Source organism: Chelonoidis abingdonii, chromosome 5 (assembly GCF_003597395.2).
Source record: "Chelonoidis abingdonii isolate Lonesome George chromosome 5, CheloAbing_2.0, whole genome shotgun sequence".
Lineage (NCBI taxonomy): Eukaryota > Metazoa > Chordata > Testudines > Testudinidae > Chelonoidis > Chelonoidis abingdonii.
This window is the reverse complement of record NC_133773.1, coordinates 43,706,995-43,722,493: the sequence shown is the minus strand read 5'-3', so window position 1 is coordinate 43,722,493 and position 15,499 is coordinate 43,706,995. Positions and strand designations below refer to the sequence as shown.

The following is a 15,499-nucleotide window of genomic DNA, read 5'->3' as shown; positions in this document are numbered from 1 at the left end:
AATAGCTCTAAACAAGATATGCTTACTTATGGGAGTGCTTTGCTTGATATAGGCTAGGTTTCTGAAGCAGAACTGCAGTTTGACATCTAAAATGAATACAGAAACCAAGAGATGAGACCCAGAATATATAGGCCAGAAAAATCAACTTTAAAGGATTAAAAATTCAGTAGGACAGACATGTTATATATTCTTGAATAATCTTCAAAAATAATCTCTAATCTATCCCAAAATTTCTCCCTTAACATTTGAACCAACTATTATGTTCTATTCTCATTTAGAGATTCAAAGAAAATCATGTTAATATACTACATTCTTTTTCCACAGAGTTAAAAAACTGTACATTATAGCTGCAGTGAAAATCTGTTCCATGCATTAGGGAAAATACAAGATTGGACTTTTGTCAAATTAAGTAAACACATTTTAGCATTTTGTTCATTTCTGGCAAACCAGCTGAAAGACATTTTACACCATTCACAAGATGTTGTTATTGGAAGATGAAGCTAAATTTTGTATTTAAACAAAGTTTGCCTGAAACATTGAAAAGCCGATTTAATGTTAACAATTCCACAACTCAAACAGTGTCTGAGCCAAAGATAAGCTCCAAAAGATAATTGGGGCAGGGGGGAGAGACAGAAAAGCCTTATCCCTAAAGAATGTCAGGAAATAAGTACTGAAACTACTTCTGGAGAAGGGGGATATGACCTTTTACATGGTGGATTTTTCTTGTTCACCAAACCTATAATTATGAAAATTAAATCATACAAAAGTACCAAAACAATATGAAGGGGAATAACTCGCTAGAAGCAAGGATGTTCAGAGTTATGGGTAAAATTCCATCATTAACTTACCGTTTGGTGTGGAGATACTGAGGTTTATATGGTCTCCTACAATTAAGAGATTAGCGCAATGCTAATAAATGATACTGTATATTGAGTGAAGCATGATATGAAAAGTTTAGATCTCAATTTCATGTGTTAAAAATGATAATTGAAAATAATTCATTAACAGAATACCCTTGGAATGCTCTGCCCTATTGTGTCTTCATCTATTAACTCCAATAGTTGCGGGCACTGTGCATGCTACAGGATCATGTACTTTGGCATGTAAATTCAAGCCACACACAGTAGCTGTTTTGACAAAGTATTTTCCAAAGCACTTTCAAAATGGTTGTGAAGTTCTTTTGTTGCCAATGAGCTTTTGTCAAAATTGTTTCCAACACAGAGTGCCTGTTATTTTCGCAGCATTCTGATTAAATGGTACAATTCAATTATAATATTGGACTGTACCTTTCATAAGCAACTGGGTATGCACAATATACATTTCTTTATTCCTCAAACTATCTACTATCAGGACTAAGCTAATTTTCAATTGGCATAAATTTACCTGAGTTTTTCACAACAAATATTTAGTTGCAAAACAGAAATATTTGACGAATTTCACCAATTTGCCATATTTAAAAAAAAATCAAGTTACAATTAAACTTAAACTGCCTTTCTATTCCACAAGCCCAGCAAAAAGAGAAAATATTTCCAGTTTAACATTTATTAATTCACACAGCTCTATATCAGGTGTGGGAAGTGAGGGAAGTAAAAGATGGTGCATTTAATGAAGAATTCTAAGGTATGATTTTCACAGGCACAATCGGTGGCTGGGTGCTAGATCCCATCCGTTTCCCCAATGCCTGATATTCCAATTCTGCAGCCTTCACAACAAGTGGAAATCACACTGATATAAATGTGAATCTCACTTATGGAATGGGCTGCAAGCTCTTGTCATCATGTTTATTTCTCCAAGTCCAGGTTCTCATTTTGGTCCCTGTTACCATGATATCTGAGCACTTCCCAAGAAATGATAACAATGATTTCTCTCATTCAGATCAATATGTAGATATTTAGGGGCCAGATTTGTGAACTGTGTTATGTTAGGACTAAGTTCTAACCATTAAACACAAAAAGTACACAACTACTTTTTTCCTCCTCTAATCTCTCTCAGTTATAGAAATCTGACACTTTTGTAGCAAGAGTAAGTTAAAAAGCAGGCAGATGTGTGATTTTTAAAGTAAGGGTAGCCCCTTAAAGACTATATTTAATGAGAGAAACTGAACAGAACAAAGAAATCGTGTGAACAAAATCAAAAGCTTATTTCTTTAAAAAGAACAGAAGGTGTGGACATAGACATAAAACTCTTGCAAAAACAAATATCGAACTACCATAAGAAGCCAAATTCTTCAAAACCAACAATAAATCCAAAAAATAAGCCAAAAGATGATAAAATCTGAAACTATTTTACATCAACAGGTAACAGCGTGATTTGGTTAATGCTCTGACCCCGAAGGGTCTTCTGCTTAGCTGAAAGAAACATTAGCCAAACCATGCAATTATCCATTGAAATAAAGTCAGACCCTTTCAGTTTTTATCACCTTTTGGCTCCCCCCTCCTTTTTAATTATTGCTTTCGATCGATCTGCCTTTCTAGTCATATCTGGTATACAATAGCTCATTATCCTTCAAGTAATTTTACCTGGTCAGCTTGTTTACTGAAGGTACAAGAATACATGTCCAAGAAACAACCTGCCATGGTTTCAGTAAACAAATCAGTTATGAAATAGGTTTAAAAATCTGTATCTGTACCCCCCCCATTTTTGTGGTCACTTGCATAAGTTCTATCAACTAGGTATTTTTACTCATTGGATTTTCTAGGAAATTTCAAAGATTTTTTGTGGTCCAGTTTAAATGCACATTTTTTCAAGTTTTACTCACATGCACCGTATCAAGAAGTAATAAACGTCTCTCAACTTTTTCCCATTATGTTTTACAATATGTTCTCTACAGATCAAGGTACAGTGCTTGGTAGACTAAATATCAGATAAAATACCAATATCAACATATATGTTGTGACAGACCCAGACTGTGGAGTACAGGAGTCCGGTAGAAGGCAAATATACTGGCCACTGGATGAACAATTTTCTGTTCCCTGACCAGAGCAGGGGCTGTCCTAGAGCAATCAGGAACCTGCTAGAACCAATTAAGACAGGCAAGCTAATCAAGACACCTGGAGCCAACTAAGAGCTTTCTAGAAGCAATTATGGCAGGCAGGCTCATCAGGACACCTGGTTTAAAAAGGACCTCCCATCAGTTAGTAGGTGGGTGTGCAAGGAGCAGGGAGTGAGGTGTGTGTTACTGGAGGAGTGAAGAGTTCAAGTGTGATCAGGCTTCAGGAGGAAGATCCTGCAGTGAGGATAAAGAAGGTGCTGGGGAAGGCCATGGGGAAGTAGCCCAGGGAGTTGTACCTGTCATGCAGCTAATACAGGGAACACTGTAGACAGCTGCTATTCACAAGGCCCTGGGCTGGAAACCAGTGTAGAGGGTTCCCCGCATCCGCCCAACTCCTGACTGGACACAGGAGGAGTTGACCTGGGCTGTGAGAAACACCAAAAGGGAAGGTCTAAATTGGAAAGGGATCTGGCCTGTCCCTGACCCATTAGGTGGGACACAGAGCCTGTGGGGATTGTTCTCCATTTGCCCCATGCTGGCCAGTGATGAGGTTAGCTGAGTGGATGGCAGGTTTGAGCCATTAGCAAAAGTGGTCAAACTGAGGGCTGCCGAGGCAAGCAAATCCACCTATAAGCACAGGACCCACCAAGGCAAAGGAGGAACTTTGTCACTATATATATATATATATATAAAGAGAAAAAATCGTACATAGATCTGTAAAAAATACACAATTTTTCCAATCAACAAGATATTCAGATTTTTTTTTTAATTAAAAAAAATCTCTCTCTGACATCTGGAAATAGTTATAAATTAACCATGAATTAGAAATAGTCCATTTTCCCAATCTTTATAACAAGCCTAATGTACCCTTCTAATTTATATTCCTACCTTACAATATAAGGGAAGATGTACAAGACTTGAAGTTAAACATTGTGCTGTGATCAATTAGGAACACCTTAACTTTTTGGTGGGGGGAGAGAGAAAGGAGGAGAGAGAAAAGCTGAATGTTTGGCAGGCTTGTTCGGCAACTTCTTTGGATGTCATAAATCAAAGATTTCAGAATATTTTTCAGCATGTATTCATGCCACTCCCAGTCTTTGTGTTGCTCCTTGGTGCAGAACTGACAACCAGACACACAAAGATTAAGACTCTAGGGACACTTGTTGCTGTTGCAAATGTTTTCAAGGAGATGATCAAGGATCAGTCTAAAAATTACTGAGTCGAGAGTTCTTTTTTTTCCAGACTGATATGTATTTGCAGATAAAACTGATTTAAACCACCAATCTGAATTATAATAATGCAGATTATACCATTTTATTATAAAGTACAAAATTTTCAACAATTTCCACTGCATTCACATAGTTCACAATCAACACAAAAGAATTCTACTATGAAATTTCTGCAGTGGAGTTGATTTCAGACATTCCATTTACAATAAGAAATTCCTAAGTTCTCAAGAATGGAAAGAAAATTTGCTGCATACAGGTAAAATGCGTGTGTATGTATATTACATATATATATACACACACATACACACACACATATACATACAATGAGTGTGAAAATGCACATATTAATTTCTCAAAGTGTATGTAGCCCACTCTGCCGCTGATAATCTTCATAAAACTGTCTTAGCGACTCAGGAATTCTAGGGGTAACAACACTCAATGCATGTTGAAAATGTCGTCCCATAATACATTTGGCCTGTATATCTTCCTGGAGGGCTAGAAGGGCTGCTTCTCTGCAGACTGCTGTTATCTGTAAATGAAAAACAAAAATAATTTACACATTTTTTTTTCAATCTGAAAATTCACCTTTGTTTCCAGACCAAACCTGATCTGAAGCGAAACATGGCAAATGAAGTCATCACAGAAGAACGTTAGTATATGCTGATGGCCTGGTTTTTACAGTGGCCCAGCTTCTAATACTTGATTTCTATTGAATGGGAGTCGTGGGTGCTCAGCACCTCTGAAAAATCAAACTATAAAAGATCGAACTAAAAACCTCAGTCCATTACACTTCAGTCATAATGTCACCGTTATTTCTAATTTAATTACCATATGCTGCTCTAGTATTTTTAAACTCTCTGCAACACCTGATAAATTAAAAATCCAGTGATCAGTAACAAACAATCTGACACGTCTCTGTCGCTAAACCAGAAGAACAGATACTCCAAATCCCTGTGACTACTTTCTTCTTTAAACCCTAAGCTGGGAAAGAAGTAAACACAATTAATTCAGAGAGGAAAGCTGGGAGAAGGAAGGAAGGAAGGAGAGAGAGGAGTGTAGAAGGGGAAGAGGGTTATGGTCTCATACTCTGAAATGTGTTTTTAAGCTCTCTGGACTTCAGACAGCGGAAACAGACTGATGCCAGTGTCACTCTAAAGACACATTACTGTGGTGAAAAGAGCTTGTGGAATGAAAAGAGATATTGTGATTTCCAGTGCAACAGGGAAAACAGTGATTGATATTGACTGCACCCTTATATCTGTAAATGAAAGAGCCAGCTGAAATGCATTTATCCAGCCATTCAGCATATTTTCTCCGTTTGTTCACTTACTGAAAAGAGTTCCACTGCTTATGCTGTGCTAATGGTTGCCAAAGCCGTTAGTAGCTTTTCAGAGGATTTAGCAGCATGTTTAGGAAGCTTTCACAAAAAAACACGCACGGATTTAGATGGCTTTGTCAAGTTACAACAATATTACTATTAGTTCTGTGCTGCTCTAATGAGCAGTGAAGCTAAACACTGTTGTTATGTATTTTAACGCTTTTCAATAGTACAGAGACACTGAATTGTTGAAGGATTGCTGAGATTCAATGCATCAACTTCTTACAGAGATGCAAAGTTCTAGAAACTAATGTAAACATCCTGACCATTACACTCATATTTTCTAGAAGAAGAGAAATATTTCCCAATTCCTATCTATCACAGTTATAAAGCTACTAAAAATGAAATAAAACCTTTAGAAGGAGAGCAAACTATTGTGAAATTGTAGACTAAAAATAGGCCTAAACCAAAACAACATCCAAAAAACCCACTCTGAACTTTGAAATAACGTGGATCTTTGAAGTTCAGCCCTTTTCTCCCTAATACATAGTATGCCATGGCATTAGTTTTTCATTATACCAAATGGAATAACTCATTTTTACATGTTGGTAATTTGTTTTCTAAAGTCTTTTCAGATCCACCAATGGAAAAACAAAGAACAACAGATTTCCTTGGACAAATCTGCCTACAATGGTCATTAATCATCTAGAACATTAGAGCTACTGAAGCAAAATATCACTCAACCAGCAGAAATGCAATGGTGAATGGCTTGTGTATTTTTTTACTGCTGGAAGCTCCAATATAGGGCGGAGTGAGGAGGAGCACCGGTTTGGCAGATATAATAAGACTTTAGAAAAAGAGGAAGCAAACGTTACTTTATCTCCCTCTGTTTCACTGATATACCGCTACACAGAGGAGGAATTTGCCTACCAGCCAATACACTTTCAATGTTTTTATGTTGCTTCTAGGCTCTTGCCAAGAATATCAGCAACAGTGACCATAATTAACTTCCAAAGGCCACTGAGTTCTTTTATTTCTAGTTTTACTCTTAAGGACAGTGCAAGAAAGCTCCACAGTATTTGAAAATTATAGGATATAAACACATCTCACTAAATCCATAAATTTTGTTTGGTTTTCAGGACTATTTGAATTGCTCAGATACAAAAAGCAAATAATTCACAAAAAAAGTTATTAATTTTGCCTCTTTTTCTAGTTACATTCAAAACTCAAACTTTTTATTATTCAAAATTGTTTGACTAAATCTGTAATACATTAATGTACTCCAAGGCTTTCTGTTGTTCAATATTCAAAATTTGGGCCATTGTGATTGGTCATGTAAATTACATGGTATGATTTATAGTCCATTGCTGACTTAGAATATCAGATAGGTGAAGTGGAGGATTAAGGAAAGCAAATTTGAAGTAAGTTTTAAGTGTGCAAGCTTAAAATATTCTTCCCACAAGCATTCTCGCTCGTAAAATTCAACTCTATGTACACTTCTGGAAAGAGAACACAAAAGTGATTTGAAATTGAATTTGGTTTAATAAATTTACTTGCATTACTTGCCCAGCTCTACTGTTCAAGTACATACTATTACAGTTTCTCCAGTTCCTCTGCCTACCAGAACAATTAGTATTAGACTGCATGATGCAGAATGGAGTGAGACAAAGAGAAAAGGGAAGAGAAAGACCCCAGAACCAGTAGAAGGGAAGAGAGGGCTCAACAGCATGCTCTCCCCTTATACCAGGAGGCCACAGAAACTCTACAGTTGCAGGACTAGTGGGATGGAGGAATTTTTGAAAGTAAGTTGAGGAGCCAGGAAGCAAGCTTCTCTCCAAACCTGGCAGAAAGACACGAGGAAATCTGGTGGAAATCAATGCTGTTGACAGAGCATTATTTCCACCCCCCATGCCTTCTATGTACCTTGTAGGATATGGCCCATAAAGGCATTCATTGTTTTATTACATTTCTTTCCTACCCCGAATAATATTCTTCCCCCTTCTTCAGGCACTAGTTTCCCATTCTGAAATCAGTGTTGCACCTCTGCTGAGCAGTAGTAGAAATCTGAAGCCTTCCTAGAGTTGCCAACTTTCTAATTACCCAAAACTGAACACCCTTGTCCCGCCCGTTCTCCAAGGCTTCGCCCCCGCTCACTCCATTCCCTCTCCCTCTGTCGCTCGTTCTCCCCCACCTTTACTCATTTTCACCGGGCTGGGGCAGGTGGTTGGTGTGCAGGAGGGCGTAAGCTAGGTGTGCAGCAGGGGATGAGGGGTTTGTGGTGCAGGAGGGGGCTCCAGGCTGAGTCCAAGGGGTTCAGAGTGTGGAAGGGGGTTCCAAGCTGTGGCAGGGGTCTGGGGCACAGGAGGGGGTGAGAGCTCTGGGAGAGAGTTTGGATACCAGAGGGGGCTCAGGGCTGGGGTACGGCTTGGGGCACAGAAGGGGGTACAGGCTCTGGGAGGGAGTTGGGGTCCTGGTAGAGTTTCCAGAGTGTGGGCTCTAGGTGGCGCTCACCTTGGGTGACTCCCCACAAGCGGCAACATGTCCCTCGGCTCCTAGGAGGAGGCTCAGCCAGGCGGCTCTGCATGCTGCCTCTGCTCACAGGCCACACCGCCGCAGCTCCCACTGGCATGGTTTCTGGCCAATGGGAGCTGTGGAGCTGGCACTTAGCTTGGGGCAGCGCACGGAGCTCCTGTGGCCGTCCCTCTACCTAGGACCCAAGAGACACATTGCCGTTTCCGGGGAGCTGCGCGGAGCCAGGTTGGGAGCCTGCCAGCCCCATGCTAACTGGACTTCTAATAGCCTAGTCAACTGTGCTGACTGGAGCCACTAGGATCTCTTTTCGACCGGGTGTTCCAGTTGAAAACAGGACACCTGGCAACCCTAATCATTGCAGGTCAGCTTCCAGTATAGGAGAAATCAGTGACACAGAGTTGGAGTACATTCTAAGTGTAACTTGTTTATTTATATACATACACCAGTCCTGGTCACGAACAGCAGGTAAGGTAATTTTCTTCCCCAGGAATCTCACCCCATCACCAACGCCCAGTTACTGGGGAGCAACTTTTCCTCCAGAATTGACTCTAATCGGAACACAAAGTAAACATTCCTGCTGCTTGCGCAGGTCTGTCTCCAGCCAGAATAACGTATAATCAAGATTACCAACCACCACAAACATTCCTTCCAAGAGTAAAAACTTGCTCACACACTAAGAAAAGGAACTTGGAAGACTATGTATAATAGCACCACCTGTTGACATCTACCACAACAATATGAAAAGACTGGATGCACTGCAAGTGAAATGTGGTTGCTCGTGCAATGCTTATAATTTTTATTTTGTCAATTTTAGCTGTCTCCAGAATTCGGAAAATGATGCTAGAAGTAATATAGATATTTATTCTGTGTATAATGTAAACTAGTCTGAGATTTTCTAAGAGCCACCTGAAATACAGTTCACAAAAATAAAGATTTTAGCACTTCCACTGATTTTCAGCAAAAGTCTAATTTATTCAACTAGAAATACAGGTATTAAATCCTCTGGGTCAAAAAATTACACCCTGAAGACTACACTCAGAATCCCAAAGCAACTCTCTGTGATCTAGCTCTTGCCCTGAAGAGTAAGAAAAACCTTCTAGGAGAGGGAGGCAAATGGCAGTCAGTGCTTTTCATCACAACATACTTCGTGCACCCAAACCTATTGTTTGCACATAAGAGTGTTTTGGTCATGGTTTCTGTGGAAAACGGAAACTTGGTCTTGGGTTTGGAAAAGGCAGAATTTTCTGTGTCTGTACATTAATGGTAAAGTCTTTACCTGTTAAACAACTTGAGCTGGGCTCTCATTTCCGAAAATGACAGACAGAGAATATTAATTTATCCACGAAAGGAGAAAGATGTTGATATCTTTCTCCCTTAATCTTGAAATGACCATCACAAGAAGGAGATAGAAAAGCAATGTGACATAAAACAGAGTCTTCTTTCTTTAGTGACAGCATACACAGACTATAAGCGGGGCTGATGGGAAATGCAGATATACTTCCAGGAGGTTACAAAAGATCAGGAAAACTTGAATCCACTGCCACCATATTTAAAACTATGAGCTCCCACCAGGAACTTTGTTTCCCTACGTGGAAATTCACTTGAAATTTCCCCTCAGAGACACAAAAGGATTACATTGGACAGGGATATGTGATCTTAAATTAGTTTGGGTGATGTTAAGTGTATGTGAAATCCTCTGTCCATTTTTCAGAAACACCTGGACAATTTCTCACAATCTCAGGTATGCAAAGGGCACTCCCTAACTTTCTGAGGAAAAGGGATTTGATAGATTTCTGCCACACTCTTCAACACCTTACCCTGAGTCTCACCAAATGTGGATGGAAACTAGATAATTTTTCCTAATGAGATGACAGATGAACACAAGCACAACTACAAGTTTCTTCAGTGTACCATGGATGCAATGAATCATTTGCTTTTTTCGATAGAAGTAATGTAAGGTTTCTTGTGCACTTATCCAATATTGTTTTGTTCACAAAGGCCTAAAATTCAGGGAGGCATCAACAAAGTGAGCAAATGAGAACAACAAAATAGTATGGAAAAATAATCTGAACTATGAATGACTTCATGCTATCTCCATCCTAGTAAAAAGAGCAAATTTAATACATGCAAGTACAAGTATGTATCCTTTCAATAGCACAAAGGTCAGAGAAAAGCAATAAATAGATTACATAAGACAACTTCAGTTTGGGTGGGAGAAAGAAATTTCCCATATGAAATGTCTTCCTTAGTAAATCCAATTATTCTGTCTTCAACTGCAAAAGAGACAGGTGTGCTGGACTTTATATGCTATGAAAAATAAGAATATTATGATGTCCCCTTCAGAAAAAGTGAAGTTATGGTAAAGCTAGCGACAAACATAGTATTTATAACACAACATAAAATATAGTAATTTTCTTTGTCTGGCAGCACTGACTGGTAAAATGATGAAGACATTAATGAAAGTCAGAAACAACACAGTGATTAATCAATTAGCAACAGACCAGGCAATATGTATTTAAGAAATTATTGTAGAGGTGCAGGACATTTCCTGGGGATTAGGAACCAGCTAGGAGGAGTTGAAGGTTTGAGGTGTAGCCGAAAGCTGTTAATCCCATACGGAACACAGAAAAGTACTTAAATTATTAGTGCTATTATAAGCTAAAACTAAAACAATATTTACACATATGGGTTTTTTTTTCTAAATGGGATGATAGAGAACTACATTACACATTAGTCTGACTGCTTGGATCATATCTCAGAATATCGTTCACTTTCTAATCACATTAATAAAGCAGATTAACAAAAACATGAGGTATTAACAAAGGAGCTGAACCACCCACAGGGAACTCTAAGCTCAGGAGGAAAAATAACTAATTTACAAATCTTACTATGCAAGCCAAGGAAGCTAGTTTATGAAATGACTATATGAAACAAGAAAAAATGTCACTTGCCATCTGAACTTATACCCCCCTCAAAGCCACACAGGATCTCACAGCTGTATTACAAATATGATGGATATTAAAATAGAGAGATTTAAATCTTAAAAATAAAATGGGCACCAGTTACTGTTCCTAAATAAGCATCACTCAGGGTAACCCTTCCTCCCCCCAAACCAATGGTTAAACTGGCTGATTCAACTTGGCTGACTCCCACCCATTTTGGCATTAAGCACCAACTCTTTCCAGCGGGTTGAAAGTCCTTTTCAGCTTCTTTGTATTTAAAGTGCTCTAAATAGCTTTCAAGAACGTTAAAAAGAAATGAGTTTTTGTGTTAAAGTCTGAGGTACTTTCAAGAAAGTGGTTTTGTTAACACACGGGCTGCTGGGAACACCTGTGAATGTTGAGTTTAATTGGGCTGCAGCTGGTGCTGATTGTATGTGGGTAACTGTCATACTGATTGGTTGGCTGCACACTGTGTTTCACTTTTCTTTTTTTCTTCTTTTCTAGCTTTTTCCCCCACACTCCCAAATAGATGTTGTAAGGGGTTGTGTGTAAGACAGATTAGGAACCTAAACCAGAATGGTATCCTGTGGTTTGTGAATAGTGCAAATTGTGGGGCTTCCTGGATGAAGACTACCTGAAAGACTGTTTCTGCATGGAGTGCACCTAACGAGGCGCTCTAAAAGGAAGATTATGGATCTGGAGTGCCAATTTTCCAACTCAGCATTCAGAAGAGTGAAAAAGACTCATAAATGACATTTTAAAAAGACATGAATAATCCAAGGGCCAAACCCCGAGGGCCAAGATGTCTGTTTTTACTCAGTCTTTTCTCATGCAAACTCCCATCAAAGTCAGGATGTCTGATTCTCCTCTCCCACAGCGTAAACAAGAAGTGACTCCACTGGGTAAAAGCAGAGTAATGACTATCTAGCGAATTAGTTTGCACTAGAGGTCTGTGTGCACTAGCATGTTGCACCCAGACTGGTCCAGGCGGATCCTGCTGGCATGCACTAAAAGTTCCCTAGTGTGCATTAATGTACTACTGTTTGAATAGTTGAAACAGTTCTACATTAATGTGCACTAGGGAACTTCTAGTGCACACCAGCAGGGTCCACACAGGCCAGTAAGCATACAATCAGGGGCGGCTCCAGGCACCAGCATGCCAAGTGCGTGCCTGAGGCGCCAAGCCACAGGGAGCGTTCTGCCGATCGCCACGAGGGCAGCAGGCAGGCTGCCTTTGGCGGCTTGCCTGTGGAGGATCCACTGGTCCTGCGGCTTCAGGGGACCTCCCGCAGGCGTGCTGCCGAATCCACGGGACTGGGGACCTCCCGCAGGTAAGCCGCCAAAGGCAGCCTGTGTGCCGTGCTTGGGGTGGCAAAATACCTAGAGCCACCCCTGGATACAACAATCTGGCGTACACTGGAATCCACACCCCACTAGTGCAGATTAATGCACCATATAGACAAGCCCTACATCAGAAGAGAATCAGGCCCATGAAGTTTGTCATGGAAGACTCTTAAAAAATCACAGAATAGGGAGCAGCCTGGAGGATGAACTGTTGCAGGCACAGCAGACAGAAGGAGGTATGGAGACAGAGAGAGCTAACTGTGTGCTAAAATCGCACTTTGCTTCCCACTGATTCAGTGAGAACCAAACAATAACTAGGTATTCCTAGATTTGGGCTTTTCATACACAAGTGGATAAAAGTACATCAAGGTGCCATGCAAACTCAATTTTCTTTAAAACATGACTGAACCAAAATGCTTTAAAGTAGCTAGAAATGGGTATCATATTTGAAAATTAAAGATTTTAAGTCAGTATTCGCATCTTACTGCAAATAATCCTATTTTGTCTCTAAAAGAACCTCAGGGATGATAATGAATGCTGTGCCTGAATTTTTTATCTTCTCTTAGGTTATTATAATATTTTTACTCCTTTAGGAAAAGGATAACTCCAAAAGGGATGGAATAACTCTGATTATCCTGCAAAGAGTCCCCACTGATACAAAACCAGAAATGTTACTTAGATCAATTACTCAAAAGACGCATCAAATCTTTGGCAAGAAATAAACAATCTTCAATCTCTTCATTATGCTGAATACAGTTCCTTTTCAAAGGCTGTGTTCTGTTTTTGGCAATTTGGAAAAAGAACTAATATATATCACAAACATAGTGAAGTAAAAGTCCATTCACAATACAGTTCACATTCTGTAAAGAATCTAGCTATCCATTCTAGAAGTTCTTATACTATGCCCATCACAGTAGCATCAGAGTACCTACAGTAAATACCTGAATACTTAATTAGAGCCACAACTAATTCACATAGATCTTGACCAGTAATCACTATTTTAGATTACTTTCCTATGTCACAGGGGTGTTTTGATGATAAATACATTAAAGATTCTGAGGTTCTAAGATACTATGGTAATAGAGACCATATGTATCTAAGACCAACACACAGCTTTCACTTCAGTTTTTAATAATATGTATTTGAAATGTTATTAACTACTTCAAGTAAAAGTTCATAGATAAGATAGAGCCTATAGCATCCTAAATACATGAGCAACATCTTGAGACATATGGTCTTTTATTTTGATATTCTCCTCTACAATAATGTGCTTAAATAAAATATTATTTATATAAATCAGGGTGCTTCTTTCCTCTTTCTGGTTAGTAAAAACAAGAGTTCAGTAAAAGTCATAACATTGAATAGTTTATTAAAGAAAAACCAGACTTGTAGGAAAGACGACGGAACTTTGCAATTCATGATTGATGAGGATTTCCTGTCAACATGAGAGAGGACAGACAGTATAATTTATGTATATCCTCCATCCATGATCCAAAAGATTGGCTGACCAGTCTCTGCTAGCCAGACACAGAAGAGCAGATTGAAGAAATGTAAGAAACAAAACCTGTCATCTCTATATATTTTATTAGATAAGATCAGTAAAGGACTGGAAGTTGGTGTTTAGAAAAGGAGGACAAAATATGAACTTCAGGATAAAAAACAACATGCCATGCTTGAGGAGAAAAATCTCAGTGATGAATGGCAAAGCTTTCCCCTGTATTACTACAAACCTGCTTCTATATTTAGTATTAAATCAATGCTTCACTCTTTTGTTTAACCATTTATACATACAGAGAGGAATGCAGTAGGCCCTATGTGACAAATGCGTAACATAGGTTTTGCAAGTGCTCACACCACCTGTACACACAATCTGACAATGAGAGTTCCATGCCTGTGGTGTCTCCAACTGTCATCCCCTACTCTCAGTTGGGGAATCTGTGCTTCAGATCTGTCTCCTGGCTTCCTGGTCTATGTATTGTTATCACTAGGCCCACAGAACCTCACAAACAAGGTGACAAGTATCAGAGGGGTAGTCGTGTTAGTCTGGATCTGTAAAAAGTGACAAAGAGTCCTGTGGCACCCTATAGACTAACAGACATATTGGAGCATGAGCTTTCGTGGGTGAATACCCACTTCATCAGATGCAGTATTCAGACAAAGTGGGTATTCACCCATGAAAGCTCATGCTCCAATACGTCTGTTAGTCTATAAGGTGCCACAGGACTCTTTGTTGCTACAAACAGGTGAGGGAGTGATCACGGGCAACTGGGCAGTCATTATGGAAATACAGAGGTGGGGGTAATGTTATAGGCAGAGAATGAGCTTGACATGCCCGACACATACAATTGCTCATTTGACACTGCAAAACCTAGGGTCCTTTGTCTTTATGTGGGTAAACATCACAGAGAGCTAGACATGTACATGTACATAGACATATATACATGTATCTGTCATGCTTATCATTCTACGATGCTTACATACATATATACACACACATACACACAGAGAGCAGAAGAGATAGATGCCTAGAATAAACCACAAGGACTATCCAGGAACTACAGCATACTGTTTGTATGATGAAGTCTACATGGAATAAATCAAGATCTTCAACGATAGATGCAAAAGTGTCTTTGCATATATTTCTATTCATTCTGGCATGATTTAACAGCCCGAGTGAATTTTTGAATGTAGTTGTAAGCTTTATTTTTTCCACTGTCTCTTTAAAAAATTACTACACATGGTATCATTCCAAGCAATATATTAAATGTGTAAATTCCAATTTAACCTTTGTAACTACAAGCCCAAAATGCCGGTTACTTTCCAAAACTTACAAAGTTGATATGGATCCCATCACTCTGGCAGAGACATGCCATAGTTGAACCTTTAACAAAAGAATTCTGTAACATGATGAGTTTTTACACGCTGGGACAAAATATTTTTAAACAGCATTCTCTGCCAACTTCTAGTTTCGGCTATATTTGTGCAACCTAAAAACAAAACAAAACAAAAAGCCCTCCACGTGTTTCCATACAAGATTAAGTTAAACTCAGAATTATTTCATTTTCATATAAATATTTAAGTAAGAAAGTTTAACTTCCTCCCTTAGAGGCAGAGCAGGAAGCTATATAAAAAAAAAAAAAAA

The 15,499-nt window shown here is 39.0% G+C and overlaps 1 protein-coding gene across 2 annotated transcripts in view; it reads right to left on the bottom strand.

Moving 5' to 3' along the window:
- Nucleotides 1-4,490: 4,490 nt before the first annotated feature.
- AFG2A (AAA ATPase AFG2A) overlaps nucleotides 4,491-15,499 on the bottom strand; it is a 314,503-nt gene continuing 303,494 nt past the window's right edge. For both annotated transcript variants that reach the window (XM_032797088.2, XM_032797089.2), the window contains exon 16: nucleotides 4,491-4,750. In XM_032797088.2, coding sequence (XP_032652979.1) covers nucleotides 4,574-4,750 — 177 coding nt within the window. In that variant the 3' untranslated portion in view covers nucleotides 4,491-4,573. The remainder of the gene's footprint in view (nucleotides 4,751-15,499) is intronic.